We start from the raw sequence: 22,745 nt of genomic DNA, 5'->3' as shown, positions 1-22,745 counted from the left end.
AGGAAGCACGTGGGGAGCCGGGGGTGGGACAGCAGGCAGATGGGTGTGGGGTCTGTGGGCACCTCACTTCCCCCGCATTTTCTCCCACATTCGCATCATTCTCAGGACGGATCCTGTGAGGCACTGCCTGGCCTTGTGGCCACAGGCCTTATTATTATTATTATTTTTAATAAATTTATTTATTGGCTGCATTGGCCTTCGTTGCTGCACGTGGGCTTTCTCTAGTTGTGGTGAGTGGGGGCTGCTCTTCGTTGTGGTGTGCAGGCTTCTCATTGCGGTGGCTTCTTTTCTGTCGTGGAGCACAGGCTCTAGGCGCTCAGACTTCAGTAGCTGCGGCACGCAGGCTCAGTAGTTGTGGCGCACAGGCTTAGCTGCTCCATGGCATGTGGGATCTTCCCGGACCAGGGATTGAACCCATGTCCCCTGCACTGGCAGGTGGATTCTTAATCACTGAGCCACCAGGGAAGGCCCAGGCCTCATTTTTAACCCTAAGTATCTGAGACATTAAAACCTGGGCCTTCTGGGAATTGCCTGGCGGTCCAGTGGTTAGACTCCGTGCTTTCAATGCAGGGGGCCTGGGTTTGATCCCTGGTTGGGGACTAAGATCCCACAAGCTGTGTTACATGGCCAAAACCAAACCACACCAAACCAAACCAAACCAAACCAAAACTCCTGGGCCTTCAGTAAGACAACACAGAGGGGTCAGAGCAAAACCACGTGCAGTCCTGGGAAGAGCCCTCAGCTGCACATCGCATCTGGCCTGTGGTCTGGCCTTCACAGAAGGAGGACAGCACCCAGGGACTGCTTCTCGCCAGCTAACATGCTCACCTCTGTGTCTCGTACGAGGGCCTCCTGGACTCTGAAATGTGGCGGCCCAGGTCCAGTGGAGCCGGAGCCCATGAGCTGCTGCTGTTTGGCACCGATGCCTCTGCCACCGGGTGCTAGACCAGAAAACCCATCCCCCCCTTAAATCCAGGGAGACCTGAGCCTGGGCCACCAAATCAGACTTTGCACGGATGGCACCGAGGGGAGGCCAGAGCTGGCTGGGAGGGCAGCCCTTGTCAGTGGGCCCCTAGAAGATGCTGTCTATTTTCTTCCTGGCTCTTGCTAGTTTCACCACGTCTTTAACCATTTATGCTGTGGCCTGACAATGGCAGGTGGGTACGGCCTACTCTGCACCCAGGACTCCAGACGTAGCCGGACCTTGGCCTAAAGAGGGAGGAAAAGCTTCAATCTGTGGAACATTTCACAAAGAAGGTGAGGTCAACACAAGGTCGCAGGCACAGGGTCGATTCTCAGGTCCTGCACGTCATCCTTTCCACGTGCAGGTTCCAAGCCTGGTCAGGTCTGACTCCTGCTGATATTGGAAATGTTACCAAGGATTAAAGAGACATATCACTAAATGCAGAGATGACTCCTGATTGACCCTGGTTCCCAAAAATAAGCCTACAAGACATATCAGGGAGAACTAGGGACCTGGAAGATCGTTTGCATACCAGACAACGTGAAGGAATTTATTACTCTTTTTGGGTGTAATAATCATATTGCAATCAGGTAGGCATTTAAAATTTTTAGGAGGCGTGCTGAAACATTTAGGGGCTGAGTGTCATGTCCATAACTGACTTTCATATACACACTACATACAGTACACACACCACCTCTAGAAACTCATGAGAAAAGTTTGGGGGGTGGGGACCTTTTACACTCCTTTGTTATATCTGAACTTGGAAGACGCAGAAGGAAGGGTGGCCTAGGATCTGAAAAAGAGAACGCGAACGCTGCTGCGGGTAATCCGCAGGGTGGACAGCGTGTGTGGAGACGCTCGAGGAGCAGTGGCAGCCTGTATGGAGGACTCTGAGGGGTGGGATTATTAGCGATTTTTCCTATTGTCTTGTACTTGTCTATACTTTCCATGTTTTCTACCCTGAGCATGCATAATTTTGGGAATCCGAAAAAAGGGAAGAATGTACAAATACATCTCAGAGATACTGTGGACTCAATTCCAACCACTGCAATAAAGCAAATATCACAATAAAGTGAGGCATGTGAATCTTTTTCATTCCCCAGGGCATGTAAAAGGTACGTTTATACTATACTGTAGTCTATTAAGTGTGCAACAGAATTACATCTAAAACCACAGTGTACATGCACCTTAATCAAACACGCTAACCATCATCTGCGCCATCGGTAAGCTGTAATCTTTGTGCTGGTGGGGGTCTGGACTGGAGGGTGGTGGCTGCTGACGGATCAGGGTGGGGGCTGCAGCCGTTTCTCAATATCAGACAACAGTAAAGCCTGCCGCGTCAACTGGCTCTTCTGTCCCAAACACGCTCTCTGTAGCAGGCAATGCTGTTTGCTAGCATTTTACTCACAGCAGAACTTCTTCCAAAATCGGGGTCAAACCTCGCAGACCCTCCTGCTGCTGCTGTCAGTGAAGTGTATGGAATATTCCAAACCCTCTGCTGTCACTTCAACAGCCTCCACAGCCTCTTTGCCGTCTTAAGAAACCACTGTCTTCGCTCGTCCGTGAGAAGCAGCTCCTCACCTGTTACAGTTTTATCCTGAGATGCAGCAGTTCAGCCCCACCTTCAGGCTCCTCTTCTCATTCTAGTTCTCTCGCTGTTTCCACCACATCTGCAGTCACTTTTTCCACTGAAGTCTTGAACCCTTCGAAGCCATCCAGGAGGGTTGAAATCAACTTTGTCCAAACTCTTGTTAATGTCGATATTTTGATCTCTTCCCATGAATCATGAATGCTCTTCACGGCATCTAGAACAGTGACTCCTTTCCAGAAGGTTTTCAACGGATGCTGCCAGCTCCATGAGAGGGGTCGCTGTCTACGGCAGCTGTAAGCTTATGAGATGGGTTAAGTAATAAGACTTGAGAGTTGAGATTACTCCTGGATCCAGGGGCTGCAGAACAGACACTGTATTAGCAGGCCTGGAAGCAACACTGATCTCACAAGCCATCATCTCCACCGGAGCTTCTGGGTGACCAGGTGCAGCATCCGTGAGTGGTACTACTTTGAAAGGAATCTTTCTTTCTGAGCAATAGGTCTCAACAGTGGGCTTAAAATAGTCAGTAAACCAAGTTGTAAACAGATGTGTTGTCATCCAGGATTTTGGGGTTTTTTTTGTTTTGGGTTTTTTTTTTGTTTTGGCTGCGATGGGTTTGTTGCTGCGTGCAGGCTTTCTCTAGCTGTGGCAAGTGGGGGCTACTCTTCATTGCCAGCTTCTCAGTGTGGTGGCTTCTCTTGTTGCGGAGCACAGGCTCTAGGTGCATGGGCTTCAGTAGTTGCAGCACGTGGGCTCAGTAGTTGTGGCACACGGGCTGAGTTGCTCCACGGCATGTGGGATATCCCAGACCAGGGGTTGAACCTGTGTCCCCTGCATTGGCAGGTGGATTTTTAACCACTGCACCACCAGGGAACATTGGCAGGTGGATTTTTAACCACTGCACCACCAGGGAAGCCCCTAATGTCAATCTTAAGGGCACTTAAGATTTTGGGAATGGTAAATGAGCACCGGCTTCAGCCTAGAGCCGCCAGCTACACGAGCCCCTAACAAGAGGGTCAGCCTGAGGCCGGGCACTGACTTCTCTCTCGCTATGGAAGGCCCAGGTGGCATCTTCTTCCCATAGAGGCTGCTGCATCTACACTGAGAGTCTGTTGCTCAGGGCAGCCATCCTCGGGGATGATCTGAGCCAGGCCTGCTGGGTAACTTGCTGCAGCTTCCACACCAGCACCGCCTGCTCCCCTTGCCCTTCCACGTTCTGAGACGGCTTCTTCCCCAAAACCTCTTCAGCCAACCTGTCCGCTTCAGACGTCTCTTCTGCAGCTTCCTCGCCTCTCTCAGCCTCCACAAAATTGAAGGGCGTTGGGGTCTTGCTCTAGATGAGGCTCTGGCTTCAGGGAATGTTGGGCGGCTCTGATCGTCTCTCCAGACCACTCAAACTGTCTCCACACCAGCAAGGAGGCTGTTTCACTTTCTTATCACGGGTGCAAGCACCGGAGCAGCACTTTTAACTTCCTTCAAGAACTTTTCTTTGCATTCACAACCTGGCTAACTGGCTGGTGCAAGAGGCCCAGCTTTAGGCCTATCTCGGCTTTCAGTACACCTCCCCAGTAAGCGTCATCGTTTCTAGCTTTTGACTTAAAGTGAGAGAGACTCTTCCTTTCACTTGAACACTCAGAGGCCATTGTGGGGTTACTAACTGGCCTAATTACAATACTGTGGTGTCTCAGGGAACAGGGAGGCCCAAGAGGGAGAGAGACGGGAGAGGGGCTGCTTGGTGGTGCGGTCAGAACACACAACGTTTATCGATTGCCTACCATCTTACACGGGCATTGTTTGTGGTGCCCCAAAACACTTACAGTAGTAACCTCAGAGATCACTGATTGTCATGACAAATACGATAGTGAAAAATGTGAAATTCTGGGGAGAACTACCAGAAACATGAAGTGAGCAAATATTGTTGGAAAAACAGCGCTTACAGACTCGCTCGATGCAGGGTTGCTACAAACCTTCAATGTGTAAAACACAACACCTGCACAGCGCAAGTGTAAACGCAAAGCCCCAGCAGGCCTGGTGTGCTGGGGGGCAGCTGTGGTGGCTCTCACTGCGTGGGTGGGCCTGCTGCTTTCAGGGCACCCGGCTCCACGTGGGTCACTTCCTACCTGTCCCCGCCGTCCCTGCTTTCCTTCCCAGGTGCACTGCTGGCCAATGAGGCATCTCTGGGATGTCCGTCCTTCGCTGCTGGTGATTCCTGAAAAGAGAAGGCAGTGCTGGGTGTGTGGCAGGTGCCCCGCTGAGCTGCTCTGCTTCCCAGCACTCCTGCCTGCAAGTGGCTTTTGAGTGCAAGTTCCTAGGGAGCAACCTGAGATGTAAACACGTCAACTGTGACCGCGGCTCATTACACAGGAAGCACGGGCCCTCTTCAGAGCAGCATCTTGCCTTCAGGAGGAGTGAAAAGCGCCACTACTTATAACCTCTGTCAGCTGCCAACCCAGACGAAGCCATCCCAACCACCTCCTGGAAGGAAGGACCGTCACAGTAGCTACCCCTCAGCCAAGCTCAGCCAGGCGCTGCGCATGCCTTTCCTCACCTGGCCCTGACCAACACCCTACCTGTTGGCTGGCATCACCGTGCCCAGTCACACAAAGAAACAGAGGCTGCGGGAAGTGAAGGGCCCGGCCCCAGACCCCAGAGCTGGAGGGCCGTGGCCCCGCCTCCCGTGCCCTCCTGGGCGTGCGGCAGGCCTCTGCTGACCTCCCTGTCACAGCGCGCCCTCCGCACCACAGCACCCGCCCCATGCTTCCGAAGGGTCTTGCTGCTTGAGGCACGACGGCAACCCCCTCCCCTCCTCCAGCTGGCTTGCTGCCTCCTGGGAGCCTGGGCCTACCCCACTCAGGGATGACACGGCCCTCTGGCACCCCCGGTCTGCCTCCAAGGCTGTGACAGAGAACAGGGCGTGGGGGGCATGAAGACGTGGGACACCCTCGCGGAGGGTGCCAGGCACCGCACGGGGTCGCGGGCAGCGGGGAGGGCCCTGGAAGGCCTGCCTGGGATGGAGTCCGTGTGCAGAGCTGAACTGGATGATGCAGGGGGCCCGAGTCACCAGAGGGGCCGGGAAGGCGGGAACACCAGGGGAGAAACAGCTTAGCTCCCAGGGACAGGGCTGAATCCCACTGGAGTGAAAATGCCACAATGTTGATAACTTGCTAACCCTGAAGTGGGGCTTGCCTTGTGTGGGTATCTAAGGTCTGTGGGGGCCCTTCTGGGGGGCCATCTTACCGAGAGTGACCACGCTTTGAATGGGCTGGGCCCGCTGAGCCGCCCCTGAGGAGGATGGAGTCCTCGTGGCACTTCCCCTCCACGGACTCGGCCCCCACTCAGGGTGGCGGCAGAGTTATTTTCGAAGGTTTTGCACTTGCTCACGTCTGCTACAGCAAAACCTGGAAAGCTGACTGCTTAACAGAACTGCTGTACCTTGACTGTCGACTGGGACGGCAGTACAACAAGGGTGACCATGACAGGAGGCAGGCCTGGCGGACGCACCAGCTTCCCTGGAAGCGGGGACCACAGGCGTGGAGCATGCTGGGTAGGAGGGGATGTCGGCTTGGAAGGCTTGGTTTGGAGAGAGGAGTCCCTGCCTCCGGGGCAGGGACAGATGACGGGGCAGAAAGAAATCCATGAGACCGACTGGACACATGGCCAGGGCCAAGGCCAGGCTGCTCCTGTGGTTTCCAGAAGGTCCAGCGGCCAGGCTGGTGGGGCACCACACCGCGAAAGCAAAGGCAGGCTCTGCCAGAAGCCCCGTCCTCTCCCCAAGGAGCCGAGCTGGCCCCTGGCCGGGCTGCTGGTGACCGGGAGGCTCAGGCAGACAGAAGCAGGCCCGACCCTGGCCAGGCCAGGCCACAGGCACGAGGCAGCCCGAGGTTACTTACTCCTCGAGAGCGGGCCAGCTCCTCGCTGCTCTGGCCAGAGGAATACAGACTGACGTATTCACCCTCACTGGCGTGTTCGCTCTGGGGAAGACAGGACGAGAGGAAATGCACATGTGACGGCCCCCACCAGGCTGGCCCTGACCGGGACGCCCCTTTCACGAGGAGAAAACGGCAGCGGCGTGCCCTCCATTCTCTGGGGACGTCTTCCAGGGTTGGGGAACAAAGCTGCTTTTGCCACCTCCTGCCTCTGTCAGAGGGGACCCACGTTTCCTGCCAGAGCTTCTCCAAAGACATCAAGGACCACCCAACTGTCCTGGGGGAGGTGTGCTCCTCCCCACTCTGCCGTGGTGGGGACAGCAGGGGCCCCGCGTGGGGGGCCAGATACGGAGGGAAAGAGGCAACACGTCCAGACAACCGCACACGGGCGCGTCGGCCGCACAGGCCCACGCTGCTCTGCCCCATCTACCTGGCCAGGTCCCCTCCACGTGCACGGCAGCGTGTCCCCGTGCCCGGATGAAGCGCTGCGGCCGACTTCACAGCCCAGCCCAGAGGCCCTCCCTCCTCACACCGCGGCAACTAAACATGCAACGGCCTTTGAGCTGTCGGAGAGCCCTGCATCTTTCTCTGGAAACAACCGATCACACAGAAGACCAGCAGCACTCGCTGCCTGATGCTGAGGACAACCTGCTGTCTCTAAATGGTCACCGACCCGTCTGTGGAAAATCCATAGTTGGATGGGAATTCCACATGTAAGGTTCAATTTCTGTTCTGGGAACAGACGGGCTACGGTTTCACCTGGTGACCTTCGCACCCCTCGGTCCAGCCATGCCGCGACCAGACCCATGCCAGCAGCAGACGCGACCGCTAGTGGGGGCAGAGGCTTTCTCAGAACGCAGCCCGCGGGGAGGCAAGTGTGTGTTGAGTTCTCACCGAAGGCGTCTGGGGCGAGTCAGTGAAAGAGGTTTCGGAAGGAAGGCAGACAGTGTTCCCATGAAAGCTGCTCTCCTGAGAAGATGAAAGAGGCCCGTCCAGGGTGCTGGGAGGCAGATTGGCTACGGTTGGCACCACTAAGTCAGAGCTTTGAGACTGGTGGACAGGTGGGAAATGTGGAGAGGAAGAGGAGGTAGACGGGAGGAAAGGCTGGACGGAAGCTTGGCTGTGAGGCACGAAATCCTGGGAGTAGGACCTAAACACAGATTTATACTACAGAGTCAGAGTGTAACACAGACACAGACACGAGAGGATGGGAAGAAGAAAACAGACAAAAGAAAAAGTAATTAGAATCACTCAGCTGAGCCATGACAGGCCGTTTACAGTCATTCTAACGAGGACCGTGGCTCAGGCCAAACCACCCCCTGGTCCTCTGGCCTGAGGTCCCCCCGCCCCACGCGGCTCCCTTGAGAAGGGCCTGAATGAAGACTGACCAGCGCCATCCTCAGTGTCTAAACGACAGGATGCTGGTGCCCCCAAAGGAGAGCGAGCCTCCCCAACTGTATGGGGGTCCCACCCATGCAACCCCATCTATGCCGCTTGTCCTTTCAGGAACCTTGTGGCTAAATTCAGTGCGTGCAACCAGACACCTGGTCTTATTTACTCAGTTTGAGTTTTTTGGCTGAATCTCTTTGGTTTTATTCCTTGAACGTCAAACACTGCAGCCTTTTATATATTGTAATCACTTCAAATCCTTTTGGAAGGGAAGGGCATAAGCCTTAAAAATGTTTGAAAGAATTGTGCTATCAAAATACTAACCATGTCTGAGTTCATTTCCCCTTCTGCATAATCTTTTTTCTCTCTTTTTTAACAAATGAAGTGTAATGCCTCTGACACCACCTTAGAACTGCAAGGCTACGCTCTCTGAGATTCTCACCTCGAGAGAAAAGCCTGAGGTCAGGCTGGAGAGTGATAGCAGATACCCACGGCTCCTTAGAGCCAAGGAGTGCACGCCGGGCCTGGGCTCTGCTGCGGCAGGAGGGATGGAGGGGCTTTGAAACCAGGGCTGCCAGACTAAGAATCCGACAGTGTCATCACGTCCTGTAAAGGGCTTGCCAACAATGTCTGCTAACTGTCCCAGGGAAACGGGGAGGAGTGTGAGGCAGGGGTTGTCTGAAGTCCCCGTCAGGCTCAATTCCCACTACGGGTGCTGGAACATGACAAAAGCCAGTCCCAAACAAACACGCACCCACTTGCTCAAATGTCCTCCGCATTCTGGCATAGGATTTTTGAAACCCATGGACAAAGAAGAGGAGGAGGAAAAAATGAAGTTTTAACCTAACGAGGGGTCAAAGCCACTCATACCCTTAAGCGTTTTTGCGAAGAAGCTACACTTTGACCTGGATGGAGAGCTGCAGCTACTAGAGGGACAGGCACGCCCCCTTCTGTACCCCGCTGCCAGCCCCACCCTCCTAGGCTGTGCAGGTCAGAGGCCAGAGCTCCTCCCCCCTCCTGGGTGGGGCCAAGGCCCTCTCACCCCGTGAACCCCAGTGGCTGCTGGTTTATATCAGACCCAGGATACCCACCTAGGAACCAACTCGTCCTTGCACATTTTTATTCCCCATCCAACTCACAAACTCAAGGCCAACCCTTGGACACAGTCAGGTGTCAATGGAAGTGCTTTACTGACACTGAAGGCTTAGCTGCCTGATAGTTTTGATTCGTTCACATCCCTTCTTTGGAGAGAAGCTGGGGGCCGGTGGACCCCTGGCTGGGCCGCTCTCCCCCCTCCCAACCCTGGGCTGCAGAGCCTGAGCATCCACAAGCCCTCCACAGGCGGGCGCCACGTTTCACCTGACCTCTCAGAGCAGCCGCGCAGGCCTGGGCCTTGCTGGGGATGGCAAAGGGGTGACATGTTTGGCTTTGGAAGCTCTCCATTTCACCTCTGGAAGATGCTCCCCCACAGTGAGGCCTGCTCACTGGCTGGGAAGGTGCACAGAGAAGACCTCGAGTGAAATGCATCAGCCGAGGGGTGGGATGGCCGGGTCCTGGGAGGCCAGCCTGTTTCGGACAGTGGCCGTGGTCTCAGGCAGGAGCCCAGGTCCCAGGCCTGTCAGATGCTCGTTCCCAGCACACAGGTACTGCTATCAGATGTGCCAACAGATACCTCGCCCTTGGCCGTGACTCCATCTAGTTTATGACCACGACTCTCACGGTCAGTGCTGCTGTGGTTGGAGTGTCTGTGCCCCTCCAAATTCATGTTAAAATCCTAAACCCCACAGATGATGGGATCTGTGCGACAGAAAAGAGACTCCAGAGGGATGCCTCACCCTTTTGCCAAGTGAGGACAATGAAAAGTCAGTGACCAGGAAGAAGGCCTGCACCCAACCATGCTGGCACCCTGATCTTGGACTTCCAGCCTCCAGAACTCGGAGGGATAAACTTGTTAAAGCCATCCAGTCTCTGGTATTGTTATAGCTGCCTGAATGAACTAAAGCAAATGCCAGCTGTGGAGTCCTGACGCCCTGGTGCCTGCCCCATGGAAACCTGTTGAGCAGCTAAGCGGGCCCTGTGGTAACCAAGCACCTGACTTGCACACAGGCATACACATGCACACGCACATACGCACGCACGCACGGCGGGTGCCTTTTCTTGGGGATGGGGTAGTTGCTGAGAGGACACGTTCTCAAGTCACACAGACCTGTGCTCGGGTCCTGGGCGCTCTCTCTACCTGTGTGACCTTGGGCAGGTGACGTAACTTCTCAAGCCTCAGTCTCTTCCTCTTTAAAATGGGGATGAAAACAACAGTTCCTCTCTTACAGCCTCTCTGTGTGGATTTACTGACACGCCCTGTAGGTCCTGCTGTGTGACGAGCAAACAATGTCAGCTATCCTCTCTTGCCTCCAAAATACCCTCAGGAACTCCCCTGAAAACAGAGCTGAGGCATTTAATTAATTCAATACATGTTTACTGAATGAGGGAATACTTAGGAATTAATTCTAATGTTGTTAACTGAAGTGCCTAGAACATCGCCTGGCTCAGCAGTGTTAAGGGTGGTGGACAAGCTCCTCTCGCTGCGCAGGTGCAGGTCCGCAGCGGGAGGCCACCGCAGGTGCAGACTGCAGGGGAGAGGGGCAGCCACCAAGGAGAAGGGAAGGAGGGCGTCTCCAGGACAAAGCGTCCTGGCCACCCCGCCCGCCCTCCCTCCCTCTGCAACAACAAGGCTCAGCTGCTCTGGTATTTAAGCTATGCGGTCCTGCTGGGATGGGAGCCAAGCCTGAACAGCACTTTCGGGGGCGGCGTGGAGTCGCGGTCCCCTCCGGCCCTGCACACCCATTCCCATACCACAGTCAACAAATCCGGTCTCCACTGACTCCCAAGAGAAATGTTTCCAGGCCCTTTGAGATCACAGGTAGTCACACGGACAGGGAGAAAGCAGGGCTGGCCACTGAGGAGAAACACCCCTTCACCACAGCCTGGAGGTTATTTTAGGATCTGGCTGGTGCCCGGCTTTGCTGCGGCGCTCTGCGGCAGGAATTTTTATTTATAGCCAGAGTAAGACTGTTTGGGCTGAGGACTCTGTAACATGAGGGGCTGCCTGTCTGGAGACGGCAGATTTCTGCGGAGGATCTAGGAGTGCTGGAGCAAGTTCCTGGGGAGGAGAGCAGTCAGGAGAGGGGCACCGGGCCCCCATGTCAGCCCTGGGCACACCATCAAAGCACCTGCAAGAACCGTCTCACGATGGCAATGGTGACGATGACGGCTCTTCTCACTGAAAGCTTCCTGCTGGTCAGACGAGGTGCTAAAGGTTTCGCTCATTTACTCCGCACCAAGTGCTGTTACGATCCTTATTACATAGATGAAGAGACAGGCCGCAGGGGAAGCCATGCACCTATGACCGCGTGGCACAGCTCGGCTTGTGCACTGGGCACGCGACAGGTCATAAGCACGCAGCCCCACAGCTCTGCAGGGTCCACTCCACTCGGAGGCCTTCTGAGCAGAGTGTTCTGTGATGACTAGCCTACAAGAGGCAGCGAACCAAGGCTTGACATACAAGCCAGGGACACAGAGCAAAGACCTGCTCTCACGAGACACAGGAGCCAGCACCCCACTCTTTTGACAATATACACCTGAAAGAACTGCCAAGAGGATGAAAGAGGCTGACGTGATGTGTGGCCACCCGAAGCAGTGGCACCAGTTTCAGTGCCACTTCCTTTCCATCCTATCCTGGCATGAAAAGTGACTCGGGACAGGGCCTGGGCTGTACTGGCAGGAAAGCAGATCTTCACATGAAAAATTCTGATTCCTCAATCTGACAGACATTACATTTAATTCCTTTGATCACCTAGACAGTTGGGGGAGCCAGAGGAGGCAGTCGGCGCGCCAGCAGCTGAGGGCTGCAGCCACGTGCCAGAGGACCTTGACTGGAACGGCTACTCCATGGTGACTCGGGCTCCACACTCTGCAGAACGTTCAATCATGGGGAAAAAGCACTCATCTGAGTGAATGGACGTACTGTCGCGGGCAAGTGTTTGGGAAGTACAGAAGTTGTCAGAGATCGGTAATTACTGTATACTCTTGACTCAAGCAAGGCTTATAACTTCAGTGTTTTTGGACGCTCCTTAGCAAAACAGATACGCTATTGGACAGCTTGTTTGGGGGTTTAAATTTTTATCCATCATTTGTGAGAAAACACATTCATGGGAAGCTGCTGTTCTAGGGTGGTTTGGGCTTCCTTCCTCTATGGAGGGCCGGTTGGAACCACAGCCCAGGGCCAGTCCTGGGCACAGAGGACGCTTCCTTCAGCCATGGCCTGTGAGCGTCGACACAACATGGGCCTCAGGTATTTCTCTTGGAAGGAAGTAAAGCTTTTAGCTGCTACAAAACACACACCCTCTGTGATTTCCTGGGGAGGGATCTCCTGGAAAGAGCCACATTGGTTTCGGTTCTTAGATGGGACATGATCCCTCCTAGGTCACTAGGAAGGACCCTTGATAATGGTCCTTGTCACTCCATGTGGCAAACTGGAGGGAAGACTGCTTGTCTCCTCTTTCCTGGTCCCAGTTAACTGCGTGTTTACAAAAGCCATCCTTTGGGTCTGTCTTAGACCCAGAGGGAACTTCCTTCTTTGATGTGGTTGTGTTAATTTATAACAACTACATGTTAGATAATGTCAAAAGAAAAGTTTCCAAAGTGGCAGGTTCCAAGGCCGACGCCGCGAGCTTCTGCACTTGCGGTCTCTCTGCTCAAGGCGAGGAGACACTGCTGTTGGTCCCAACATGTGAACAACGAGACAGCGCTCAGCTCACCCGAGAAAGGCAACATCAGTGTCATGTCAGATCTTTGGATAAACTTCTTGGTGGAGTCTATTTTTTAAATCCATTTCAAAGTTCTAATCTGTAATTTTATAACAAAGCATGTAAAAGAACAAAAATGTTTTTTTGCTCAGAATTTTAGGACAGGTGAAAGCAGAAATTTACTATGTTTCTTCTCATGGTACATATTTTTTTCAGCTGAATCACAAGATCCTCCTTGAAAACACTACCTTTTTGGCCAGTGGTTTCATGGCTGATTATATTCTTGCAAGATCCTCCGATACATTTGAGGATGCTCCACAGAGTCATTAAATATTAACCTTAATAACATCAACTCTTCATAAAAAAAACGCAATACAGATTCCAAAATGATCTGAATTTAGTTCTAGAAATCCAACAACTATTTTTACTCGGTTTGGATTTAAACAGCACGACAGGAGCTCTAATTTATACTTATTCTTAGCACTCTATTTAGAGCGTTAGCTACACTCTGAAGTCTGCCAGAACACGCAGGACAAAGGCACTCCTCTCAACGTCCAGCCCGTGCACGGGCTTTCCTTTCTACTGAGCCTTATCGGGTCTCAGTGCTTACCGGCCATTAAGCAATTCATAAATGTCACCTGACACTGTATTGTCCACGACGGAGATCTGGATTCTATCTTTAACTCTGACCTAAAATTCTGAGCAAATGGTTCAGCTTCTCTATTCTGGTGTCTCCGTCTCCAAAACGGGGGTAGACATTCCATCACAGAGCAGGAAAGAAGGCCCCTTGACACGTCGACAAGCGGCTTGAGAACATGAACGTAAATGCAGCTTCAACAGCCTGGGATCAGTGCATCTGATTCATGGGGACGGAGAGGCTATCCTGTGATGAGTTGGCTCAGGTTGTTCCGATGAAATGCTGGGAAGCAGGGAAAGACGGCCAGGATGGCAGGGCAGGGGGAGAGCTGCACGCCTCCCTGACACTGCTCCCAGTCAGGGCAGCGTCAGAGAGCACCTGCGACTTGCTGCTGGGCTCTGACCCAGGTACGAGGTGCAAGGACATAAAAGGCCCAGTCCCTACCCTCAGAGAGAAAGAGCCTGAACATGGCAAAAGAAAGAGAACCTGCCCAATGCGGTGATATTATGATAATTCCTCCCTTTTGACTGAATGCCAGCGTGCATCTCGCACCACATGACGCTCCGTACGTGCGTTTTCCCTTAAATCCTCCTGACAACTTCATGCCCCAGCGACAGGCGAGGAAGCGGAGTCTGGGGGAGGGGGGCATGTTCAAATCCACACAGCAAGTGAGGGGAAGACCTGGTGCGGAAGGGACTGGGGGAGGTTGGAGAGGCCGGGGCGAGGAGAGGAGCACGGGGGTGGGGGAGGGTGACGGGCGGTGACAAGGGGCTGGGGCAGGACAGAGCAGAGGGAAGGCGGGGCCTGAGGCGGGTGTCGGGCACTTTTGTCTGACTGTGGTGCTTTGAGAGGAAGGAGGGGGACCGGCTGTGGCGCGGCAAGGCCGTGAAGGAGGCCATGGTGGCCATGGCGGGGGCAGCGATGGGGTGGAGAGAAGGACCAGCATGGGGTGGGTGATGGGGATGTCCTGCGGGGCTTGGTGACTGGGTGTGCACGGGTCCCATGTAAACGAGGTGCATACGTTGGGGGGGGGAGGTGGCGGGGGCAAGATGACACCTCAGTCCTTGCCTGGGGAACTCAGTGGACGGTGGAAACATCCAGAGAAATCACCAGGATGGTGCACAGAGGGCCTTGGCCCGTAACACGTGCTAGGCGTGTGGGGGTCGATCCCTCGTCCTGGGGAGCCCAGAGTCTAGCGAGGGGTCAGCTACGCTCTGTGGTGAGGCCCCCAAGAATGAGGCAGAGCCGGAGAGTCTACGACTTCTGGGCATCTAAGACAGCCCTGGGTCACCTGGGCGGCAGCAGGCCACAGAGGGGCCCACAGAGACTCTGGCACGGACGGCAGCAGAGCCCTGGTTTTCCCGAGGCTGACGGCACTGGGGGCTGCTCTCCAGGCAAGCCCAGAGAGTAGGCAGGCGGACGGGACAAAGCCCCCAGGAGAGGTCAGCTCAGAGACATACCTGCCTGTCCCCGGGCCCCTAGGGCTGCCCACAGACACTCCCTCCTCTCTGAGTGAGTTCTCCCTGACCAGGGCAAGAAGCCAGGGAGGAGACGGTGACGTCAGGAAGAAACAAGAGGCAGAGGCGAGGGAGGCAGGAGGAGGACACACCTGCCGAGCCCAGCGGCCTGGCGCCTCTTGTGACTCTGGTCCACAATTCCTTTCTCACCCAACTCCATTGTCTCTTCTTTCCTGCCTCCTTTCCTGTCCCCGTTTGCTCTTTAGACCTGTCAGAGTGCCCCTGGTCTCTGGGATGCCTGTGACAGGAGGCTGAGGAGGGGGCAGACAGAACGCGCCTCTCCTGGGGCGGGACCCTCAAAGGGCAGGGGCGCTGCGGCACGAAAGCCGGGGCCCAGCCCCCAGAGAACCACTGTCAGTGGCTCCACATACCTTCCCTCTTTAAACTGAAGTCCTAAATACGACACACACCTGACTTTCTCACCTGAAAGATTTTTAAAAACAGATGACAGTTATTATGGGTATTTCTGAAGTTCTTAAAACCTGGATCTTCTAGCAGTTTTACTTCTCCAGAATCATTCTGGAAGTCAAGATGGTAAAGAAAATATTTCAACAAATTTCTAGCATCCAGATAGATCTCTTGGTGATAGTAAATACCAGTTAGCAAAGAAAGGACGTACCAGAAAATAGTTTGGGGGATGGAGGAAGGTGAGTTTTCTAATACTGATGTTGCAATACCTAAAGGGCACTAGCAACCCTAATGGTTACTCACAACTTCTCAACAATACCTTGGTTAAGGGTAACGTGAATCTGGACTGAACCCAAAACTTTCAAGATCTGCTCCACAAGGGTTCAGAATGAGAGAAAACGCAAACCAGGGAAGGGACGTGGCGAGGAGACAGCCCGTGGGAATTCAGGGTGGTGCTGGAGGGCCGAGACAGGGGTGGAGGTGCGTGGTGGGCAGCCAGCCGGGCTGGGCCACAGTGAGAACAGGGCAGACTGCCCAGGGGGTACCAGTGGTGCAGGAGAATCTGGGGCAGGAAGGGGATGCCAGCACCACGTCTGAGAGCTGTTTCTAGGAGGGCCCATCACTCAAGCACCTACCAGTGCCGCCAAGGGGTGGGCACATCGCAAGGCCCAGCGGAATCAGACCAGGAACAAGGGGTCGGCCTCCCAGCCGGGGGAGGCTGTGCCAAGCTCTCCACATCTTCCTGGCCTCTGTCACTCAGCATCTCCCCCAACACCTTCTTCTATCAAACTGGTCGTAATGCCCTGACACCACACGTTGGGCTGGCCGCGTGTCTGGGCAGCTGCTGGCGTCTCTTAGGATCCCAGCACATGCCGGGAGGGACAGGGAGGCTGAGCAGACCCAGCCGACGACCACGAGGAGGAGGGTGGGCACCACCCAAAAACGGGAGCAGGAACACGTCTCAGGGACAAGTGGGGAGGAGCGGTCAAGGCCGGGCATGCGTCCTGGAGGGCCGCACCCAGGAGGGAGCAGCTCGGGGAGCCCCTTTCAGCTCAGGGGCAGGACGCGCGGAGGGGCTGCCTGTGGTCACTACCCTTCGGCCTGCTCTCCCGGGACCTCAGTTCTGACTGCTTACACTTGGCAACCTTCCAGAACGTGTGCCAGGCCTTCCAGTGCCCATCTTCAGCTAGGTCCCCCCATGGAAACAACTCTAACTTGATTTCCCTGACTTTTACCTCCCTGAAATCCTAACTGTCCTTCAAACCACGAGGCACGTGCCCCCTCCTGCACTAAGCACTGCCTGACATGGTCCTGCCTCCACTGTGCATGGGGCTTCCCCAGACCCCCTGTGACTCTTGCACTCTTATTCACACCCCGCCCGGGTGTGAGTCTCTTTTATGCTCCACTTACTCTGCCTACTCGATTGCAGGGGCTTCTCAAGGACGACGGGGCCGTCCTACTCCTCTGGATGCTTCTTACGGCCTGACCCGCGCGAGGAGAGGCTCGCGCGCACCGAATCGAACTTATCCTGGGGTCCTGGGAAGAGCGAACGAGCACGTTCTTTCAGCACCTACTCCATTTTAAATTGATCAGTGCAGGTTTACTGCTCTGCAACTCCCCCGGCAAGGTTTTCAATCTTCCTGTTACACGGCAGAAGAAACGGATCACTGGGCCAAGAACTGCGTGAGCTGTCTTCAGATTTGGCACCTGCTGTATTCCTATGAAGCGCTTGAGAATTCCATGCTGGACTGATGACACAGGCCCAGGGACAGAGAAATGAAGACACTCGAGGATGAAGGGCTGCTGTGACAGCGTGTAAGCCCAAGGTCACAGGCTCGTTTTAGAACATAAGCAGAGAATACACGAAGAATATGCTGGCTTTATACTAACTCTTTTCTACGGGGTTTCAGCATTTCAGATGTCAAGTGTTCCATACATTCAGGGCATTACTAACAGCTCCTGAGGCCTAAATTTCCTTTAAGTGAAATAAAGCACCTTTCTGAGCTCACTCCCCTCGGGCTCCTTTGCGGAGCTGGTGCTGAGGACACAGCATTTCCGATGCAGGACGCCGTAAGACTCCCCTGTGTGCCGGGGTGAAAACCATGACGTACTCATACCCAAATGTAACTAAAATGCCCTCGAATTTTTTTTTTAACTCTGTAGTAAACAGTCCAGTTCATTGACAGTCTTCTACCCCAAACTACTCAAAAGGGATATTGTAGATACTCTTATGAAAACTCACACTTACTTTCTGTTTGCAGAGGGGGAAGAAAACTGTCAAGAGCTAGGACTGTCTAAAGGCCAAGTTTTGCAAGATCTGTGAAAGGAGCTTGCCAGAGGTGCCTGCCGAGGAAACAGAGGGCGTCTGTACACCGGGGGTGGGGAGTGGGACTCAGCCTTTCTACAGCATGTACGGTTAGTGAGGGCTGTAAAAAGTGAGGCCCTGGCACTGAAGGGAAGACTGCACCCCATGGTCCGCACAATGGGCAGGCCCAGCGTGACATGGGTGCTGGGTGGCTCCCAGATACGGAAGCCGCACAAAACCACACTGGGAACCCAAGCTGGGGGAGGTCTCCAAAAGTCACCAGGTCAACCTCGTCATTCACAGAGGGGAAAGGGAAGCTCAAGCAGGTTGAGCCAATGGCCCAAGCTCTCGTGCACAGAATCAGAACAGAGCCAAGGCCAGAATCCAGAACTCTAGAGCAACAGTAATAAACTCCCTAGGCCACTATGTGCCTGGCAGCTTCCAAGAGTTTACTCAACCCTCCCCGCTTCATGAAGTCTCATAAGAGGCAAGGGAAAGTACAATCCCGAAGGACAGAAGTTGAGGCCTGGGGAGGATAAGCAAATCGCCCAAGGACAAACCGATTTTAAGTGGAGTCCAAATGTGCTCCCTGGCAAACTCCCTTCCCCTGACACCCAGAGTTTCACTGGAACAGATTAAACAGGAAATGGTAGCTGTTTAGGTTCTTGGGCAGATACAGATTCCAGCGAAAGACAACAGACCAGCGGGTGCCTCCTGAGGCGTCATAGGTTCTTGGGCAGATACAGATTCCAGCGAAAGACAACAGACCAGCGCGGTGCCTCCTGAGGCGTCAGAAGGAACCCGTCTGCAGAGCTGGCCGCATCCATCCTTCCTCCTGCAGCCACGCCCTCTACAGTGATTCGGCAGCAGCTCCCACCAAGTGGAGGTGGAGTCTACGCCCCCTTCCCCAGTCTGGGCTGCCTTGTGATCTAAGCAAGAGAACATGATGGAAGTGACAGTGCTCTAAGCCTAGGCCTTAAGATGCCCTGCAAGCTTCCATTTCTTTCCTTGGAACCCTGCCAGCTGCCATGTGAACAAGCCCAGGCTGGCCTCATAGGGGCTGACGGGTCATGGGGGTCACAGCCAGACCAGCCCCAGCTGGGGTTCCAGGAGTGTCAGCGAGTGCAGCCCACGTCAGCCATGCCTGGCCCTGATCAGCACAACAGTACTAAGCTGTGTCCTAGGCAATGACAAATGGTTACTGTTGTTTTAAGTCACAAGGTTTTGGGCTGGTTGGTTAGTAGCAAGAGTTAGCAAAAGCTAACTGATGCAGCTCTCAAACTCCGTCATGCCGGCTATAACCACCTCTCCAGGGCTTTGATTCCTACGTTAGGAATATTCCTTTTTAAACACAGACCACTACAGGGCTGACCCAAGGCCCAGGGGGTGAACAGAATAAAAAGTCCAAAACGTCTCTGTCAGTTTACACCTGAGTGATGACGCTCCAAGGGCGGCCGCTAACATTCCCCACCCCCAGCCCACCCCATCCACTCACACAGTCCTCAGGCCACAGCCAGCCGACCACGCATCCCCGCTCCCATCTAGTGCAGGGGTCTGCGGAGGGACGGAGCCGGCGACGGGCAGCGGCACATGTGTCGGGAAGCTCAGGCTCCAGGGAAAGATCTCGCTCAACAGCTTCCCGGTAGCGAGCAGCAGGGAGCGACTCACCGAGGGCACAGGTAAGTTGCCGTGCCGGCTGAGAAAGGAGTTAGAGACGGACACACTGATGCCCTGAGTGGCACTGCCGTCCTCGGGGGTGAAGGCCACTTTAGTTTGCTGGACACAGTAGGAGACAGAGGAGAAGGAAGAAGCAGCATAGGAGGCCTGCTGGACAGAGGAACGAGAGAGAAGACAGGGAAGGAGGGAGAAAGCAGAGAACGGTCAGGCATGTACACATAAAGGCTAAGCAGGCTGTTACCCAACTCTGCAGGGACATTCTGGAGAGGGATGGCTTCTTGGCCCAGCTCAGGGATTGAGGATGCCTGCAGAAGGCGACCTGGGGGATTGGGTACCCTCTTCACGTCTGTGTCCACTGGAAGCGGCAGTCAGGTGGAAGGAGCCAGACCTGGGTGAGTCCCAGTTCCTGGGCTTACTTAGGGCCCCAGGTCCTCCTCTGCGGGGAGTGACTGTGCTCTGGCAGAGTGCAAGGCGGGAGTCAGGCTGCCTGGGTTTAGTCTGAGCCCCACCACTTGTGACCTGCTTGGCCCTGGGCATTACTCAAAGCTCTCTGTGCCTCAGAGTTTCATCTGTAGTATGTGGGGAACATGGTGTAGGGCTGCGTACGTGTGAAGCACTTAGAACCATGCCTCCCCCCAGCGTACACGGGCTAACAGGTGTACGACCATTCTCACTTTTCCTGGAAAGCGGGGCAGCACGTCTCGATCTATGCTGGAGGAGGGGCGTTAAGCAGAGGGCACGGGGACTGCGGCACGTGTGTGTGCCGGGGCTTCAGTCGGAGCTGCGCGCGGCTCCCACTGCTGGCCATGGGCTCTGAGTCAGTCTCTCCAGCTCTCTCAGCCTCAGTTTACTTAAAGTGGGGGGGGATGGGGCCGTGGGGAGGATCGTGCGACGCCACACGAAAGCCCCGGGGCTCACACAGGGTGGTGTTCGACAGGGTGTCTGGCCCCCTCCTGGGCTCCCTGGCAGGCCTCTCCCCAGAGCTGTCCTCACCGCCGCTCTGCCGTGAGGTGAGGCAGCCTGACGGCTCCCTCCCGTGGGCTGGGACACAGGGCGCTCCTTGGGGATCCCTCCCCAGTGCTCTGACGCCTGTGGGCTCCACGGTACAAAGAAGGTGCTCAAGGTTGGCCCACAGGCACTGTACACTCTGGCAGGAGGGGCTGAGAATACGTCAGATCTCAACAAGACTGGCCCAGCTGTGTAACCAAACATTTTAGGTCAGGGGTCCCTGGGGCAGGCATTTATATTTCTGTAGTGACAATTCCTTCTTGAAATCTTTTCGGAACAATTGAGATTCACATTTGGGCATATTCAGGTGTTTATGAGGTTAGCAGGGCAAGTGAAAAGCTGAGACCCTGAGCACAACTGGTGAGACACAGCTAGCTGGTGGCAGGACTGGGACCCAGGACTCCCAGCTCAAGCTTGGCCCTTCCTCTACCAGACTAGGCTGTTCCTCAAGAGGCTGGCTGTGGCTCTGCAGGGCCAGCCCCAGAGCCCACTCAGTGCAGGCAGGCTTGGGGACTCCTGGGGCCACATACAGGCTCGAGGCCCAATCTCAGGACTGCTGAGGCCCAGGCAGCTTCAAGGAGTTCTCTGGGGACCTTTGCCATCTGGTCCACAGCTGCCTTCCAGAAAAGTCAGGGCAGCACCTCACATCCTCTCGCAATGGATAAAGGGCAGCCTGACCAGCCACACTGGGCCCCTCTCTGGTTAAAACACTAGCAGCCTGGCCAGCCTAAGGGCAAGACAGCACATGCAGCTCTGATAAAGTCGGGACTCCCCTCCTGGGGTGCACTCCTCCTTGAGAGCACGGCGGGGTGGAACGTTTGGATCCTAAAACCTGACCAGAGCCCACTCAGTTGGTAAACTGGTGGCAAAGAGAAAAAGGTTGAGAGGCGCACCCGATGTGCCCCCCCCCTGGTCCAAGAGCCTCACAGCCGGTCCACGGCTGGACAGCCTGCCTCTGTGCTACCTACATGGAGTCCTTACACAGGAGGGGTTTTTAAAGGAGGAAGGGTGCGCTGTGCCTGAAACACAAAGCCACTCTGTGTAAAGCCATCCTGCTTCAATAGAGCTGCTTCTCACTGGGCCCTCCCCGGCCAGGGTGGGGTGTAAGTCACTGGGCAGACTTAGGCCCATTATGTAAATCAAGTCCACAGATGGCCCTACACAGACCGTGCCCTGTGCTCTGATTGAGTCCCTCCTTTCTGGGAGGTCTATATTGGAGCCAAAGAAGAGAGAAAAAAGACTGTCAACAGAGAAAGCAAACACTCTGAGTACAAGCCAGTCCCAGCTGCAGGGGGCTGCTCTGGAAAAGAAAGGCGCCAGCCCCCAGGGTGGGGAGATGGGGCTGCAGGAGACAGGCCACAGCGAGAGCATGGCCCAGAGCCCTGGCCCGGAAGGAGAGACGCCGAAACCTGCCCCAGGACCGTCCCAGCTCCTAGAGGCCCATCAGGATGGGAGACTCTGGTCACCAGGGGCTGGAAGGGAGAGGGACGCCCGGGAGGGGCTGCTTACCAGCTGCCGCTGCTTGGGGGGCAGGGCGGGGGGTGGGGCGAGCTCCTGCGGGGCGTCCCCAGCGCTGAAGGAGTCAGTGAAGCCATACACCTCCATGAGGAGCTTGTTCTTCTGCTGGTACACGTGCTCCTTCTGCGGCGTCTGGTAGAACATGGAGGGCTGGGGCTCCGAGTAGTCCTCGAGCAGCTGCATGTAGGCCAGCACTGCGGACACAGAGGGGGCGCTGGGCTGGGGGCCTCCGGGCACGCGGCCCCGCCCCCTCCCCCTCCCCCCACAGCAGCCAGGGTGAGGGTGCTTTATTCGACACCACCCTGTGCACACCCCTGTCAGAGCAACGCGAAGCCTGCCTCTGGGTGACGGTTCACAGTGGAGAGGGTCACCTGGGGGAGGTGTGTGTGAGGGGGAGGGGAGGGCAAGGGTCTACAGGAACTCCTGGTACTTTCTACTCCGTGTCCCCATGAACCTAGAACCTCCCTAGGAAATAAAGTCTATTTTTAAAAAAGCAAAGGGGGGGCACTCCACTCCTTCCTGAGAAGCCCCTGGGGGTTTCCAGCCTCACGAGGGGCCTGGCCGTGGCCCGGGTGCGGGGCTCAGGGCGCACACTGCCATCCCTCTGCTCTCTCAGTTCCTGAACCGCCCTCGGGGCTTTCCGCAGAGCCCATCCGGCTGCTCTTCCCGAAACCCTGCAGAGCCTGACTCCTTCCCTCCTCTGTGACTCAGGATCCGATTCCCTGACTCTCACTGAGCCCCTCACCCGCCTCCCAGCCCCGGCCTCCGGCTCCTTCCCTTCTGAGCCCTTCCCACGGCATGTCCCGAGCTAGCTGGGCTTCTTTCATTCATCTGACTTTAACTGAGCACCTACTGTGTGTTAGGCACTGACCTAGGTGCTGGGACTACACAGGGGCCAGCAAAATAAATCCTTCGCCCGCGAGGCATTCACACCCTCCCGGGGGAGACAGAAAACAGGCTGAGGTGGGGTATGTGTGTCCTGTGGAAGACAGTGAAATAGGGT

General features: G+C 55.3%; 1 protein-coding gene across 11 annotated transcripts in view; it reads right to left on the bottom strand.

Moving 5' to 3' along the window:
* Window positions 1-22,745, bottom strand: part of RAPGEF1 (Rap guanine nucleotide exchange factor 1) — a 134,272-nt gene that overhangs the window by 15,197 nt on the left and 96,330 nt on the right. For 4 of the 11 annotated variants that reach the window (XM_057719901.1, XM_057719905.1, XM_057719900.1 and 1 more), the window contains 5 exons: window positions 21,734-21,936; window positions 19,208-19,366; window positions 7,376-7,648; window positions 6,446-6,526; window positions 4,676-4,764 (listed from right to left, as the gene is read on the bottom strand). In XM_057719901.1, coding sequence (XP_057575884.1) covers window positions 4,676-4,764; window positions 6,446-6,526; window positions 7,376-7,648; window positions 19,208-19,366; window positions 21,734-21,936 — 805 coding nt within the window. The remainder of the gene's footprint in view (window positions 1-4,675; window positions 4,765-6,445; window positions 6,527-7,375; window positions 7,649-19,207; window positions 19,367-21,733; window positions 21,937-22,745) is intronic. The other 7 variants (XM_057719908.1, XM_057719910.1, XM_057719907.1 and 4 more) reach the window with 3 other exon arrangements.

The sequence above is a fragment of the Hippopotamus amphibius genome, chromosome 2 (assembly GCF_030028045.1).
Source record: "Hippopotamus amphibius kiboko isolate mHipAmp2 chromosome 2, mHipAmp2.hap2, whole genome shotgun sequence".
NCBI classification, from domain to species: Eukaryota; Metazoa; Chordata; class Mammalia; order Artiodactyla; family Hippopotamidae; genus Hippopotamus; species Hippopotamus amphibius.
Note: the sequence above shows the minus strand (reverse complement) of the source record. Positions and strands in the feature narration are given on the sequence as shown.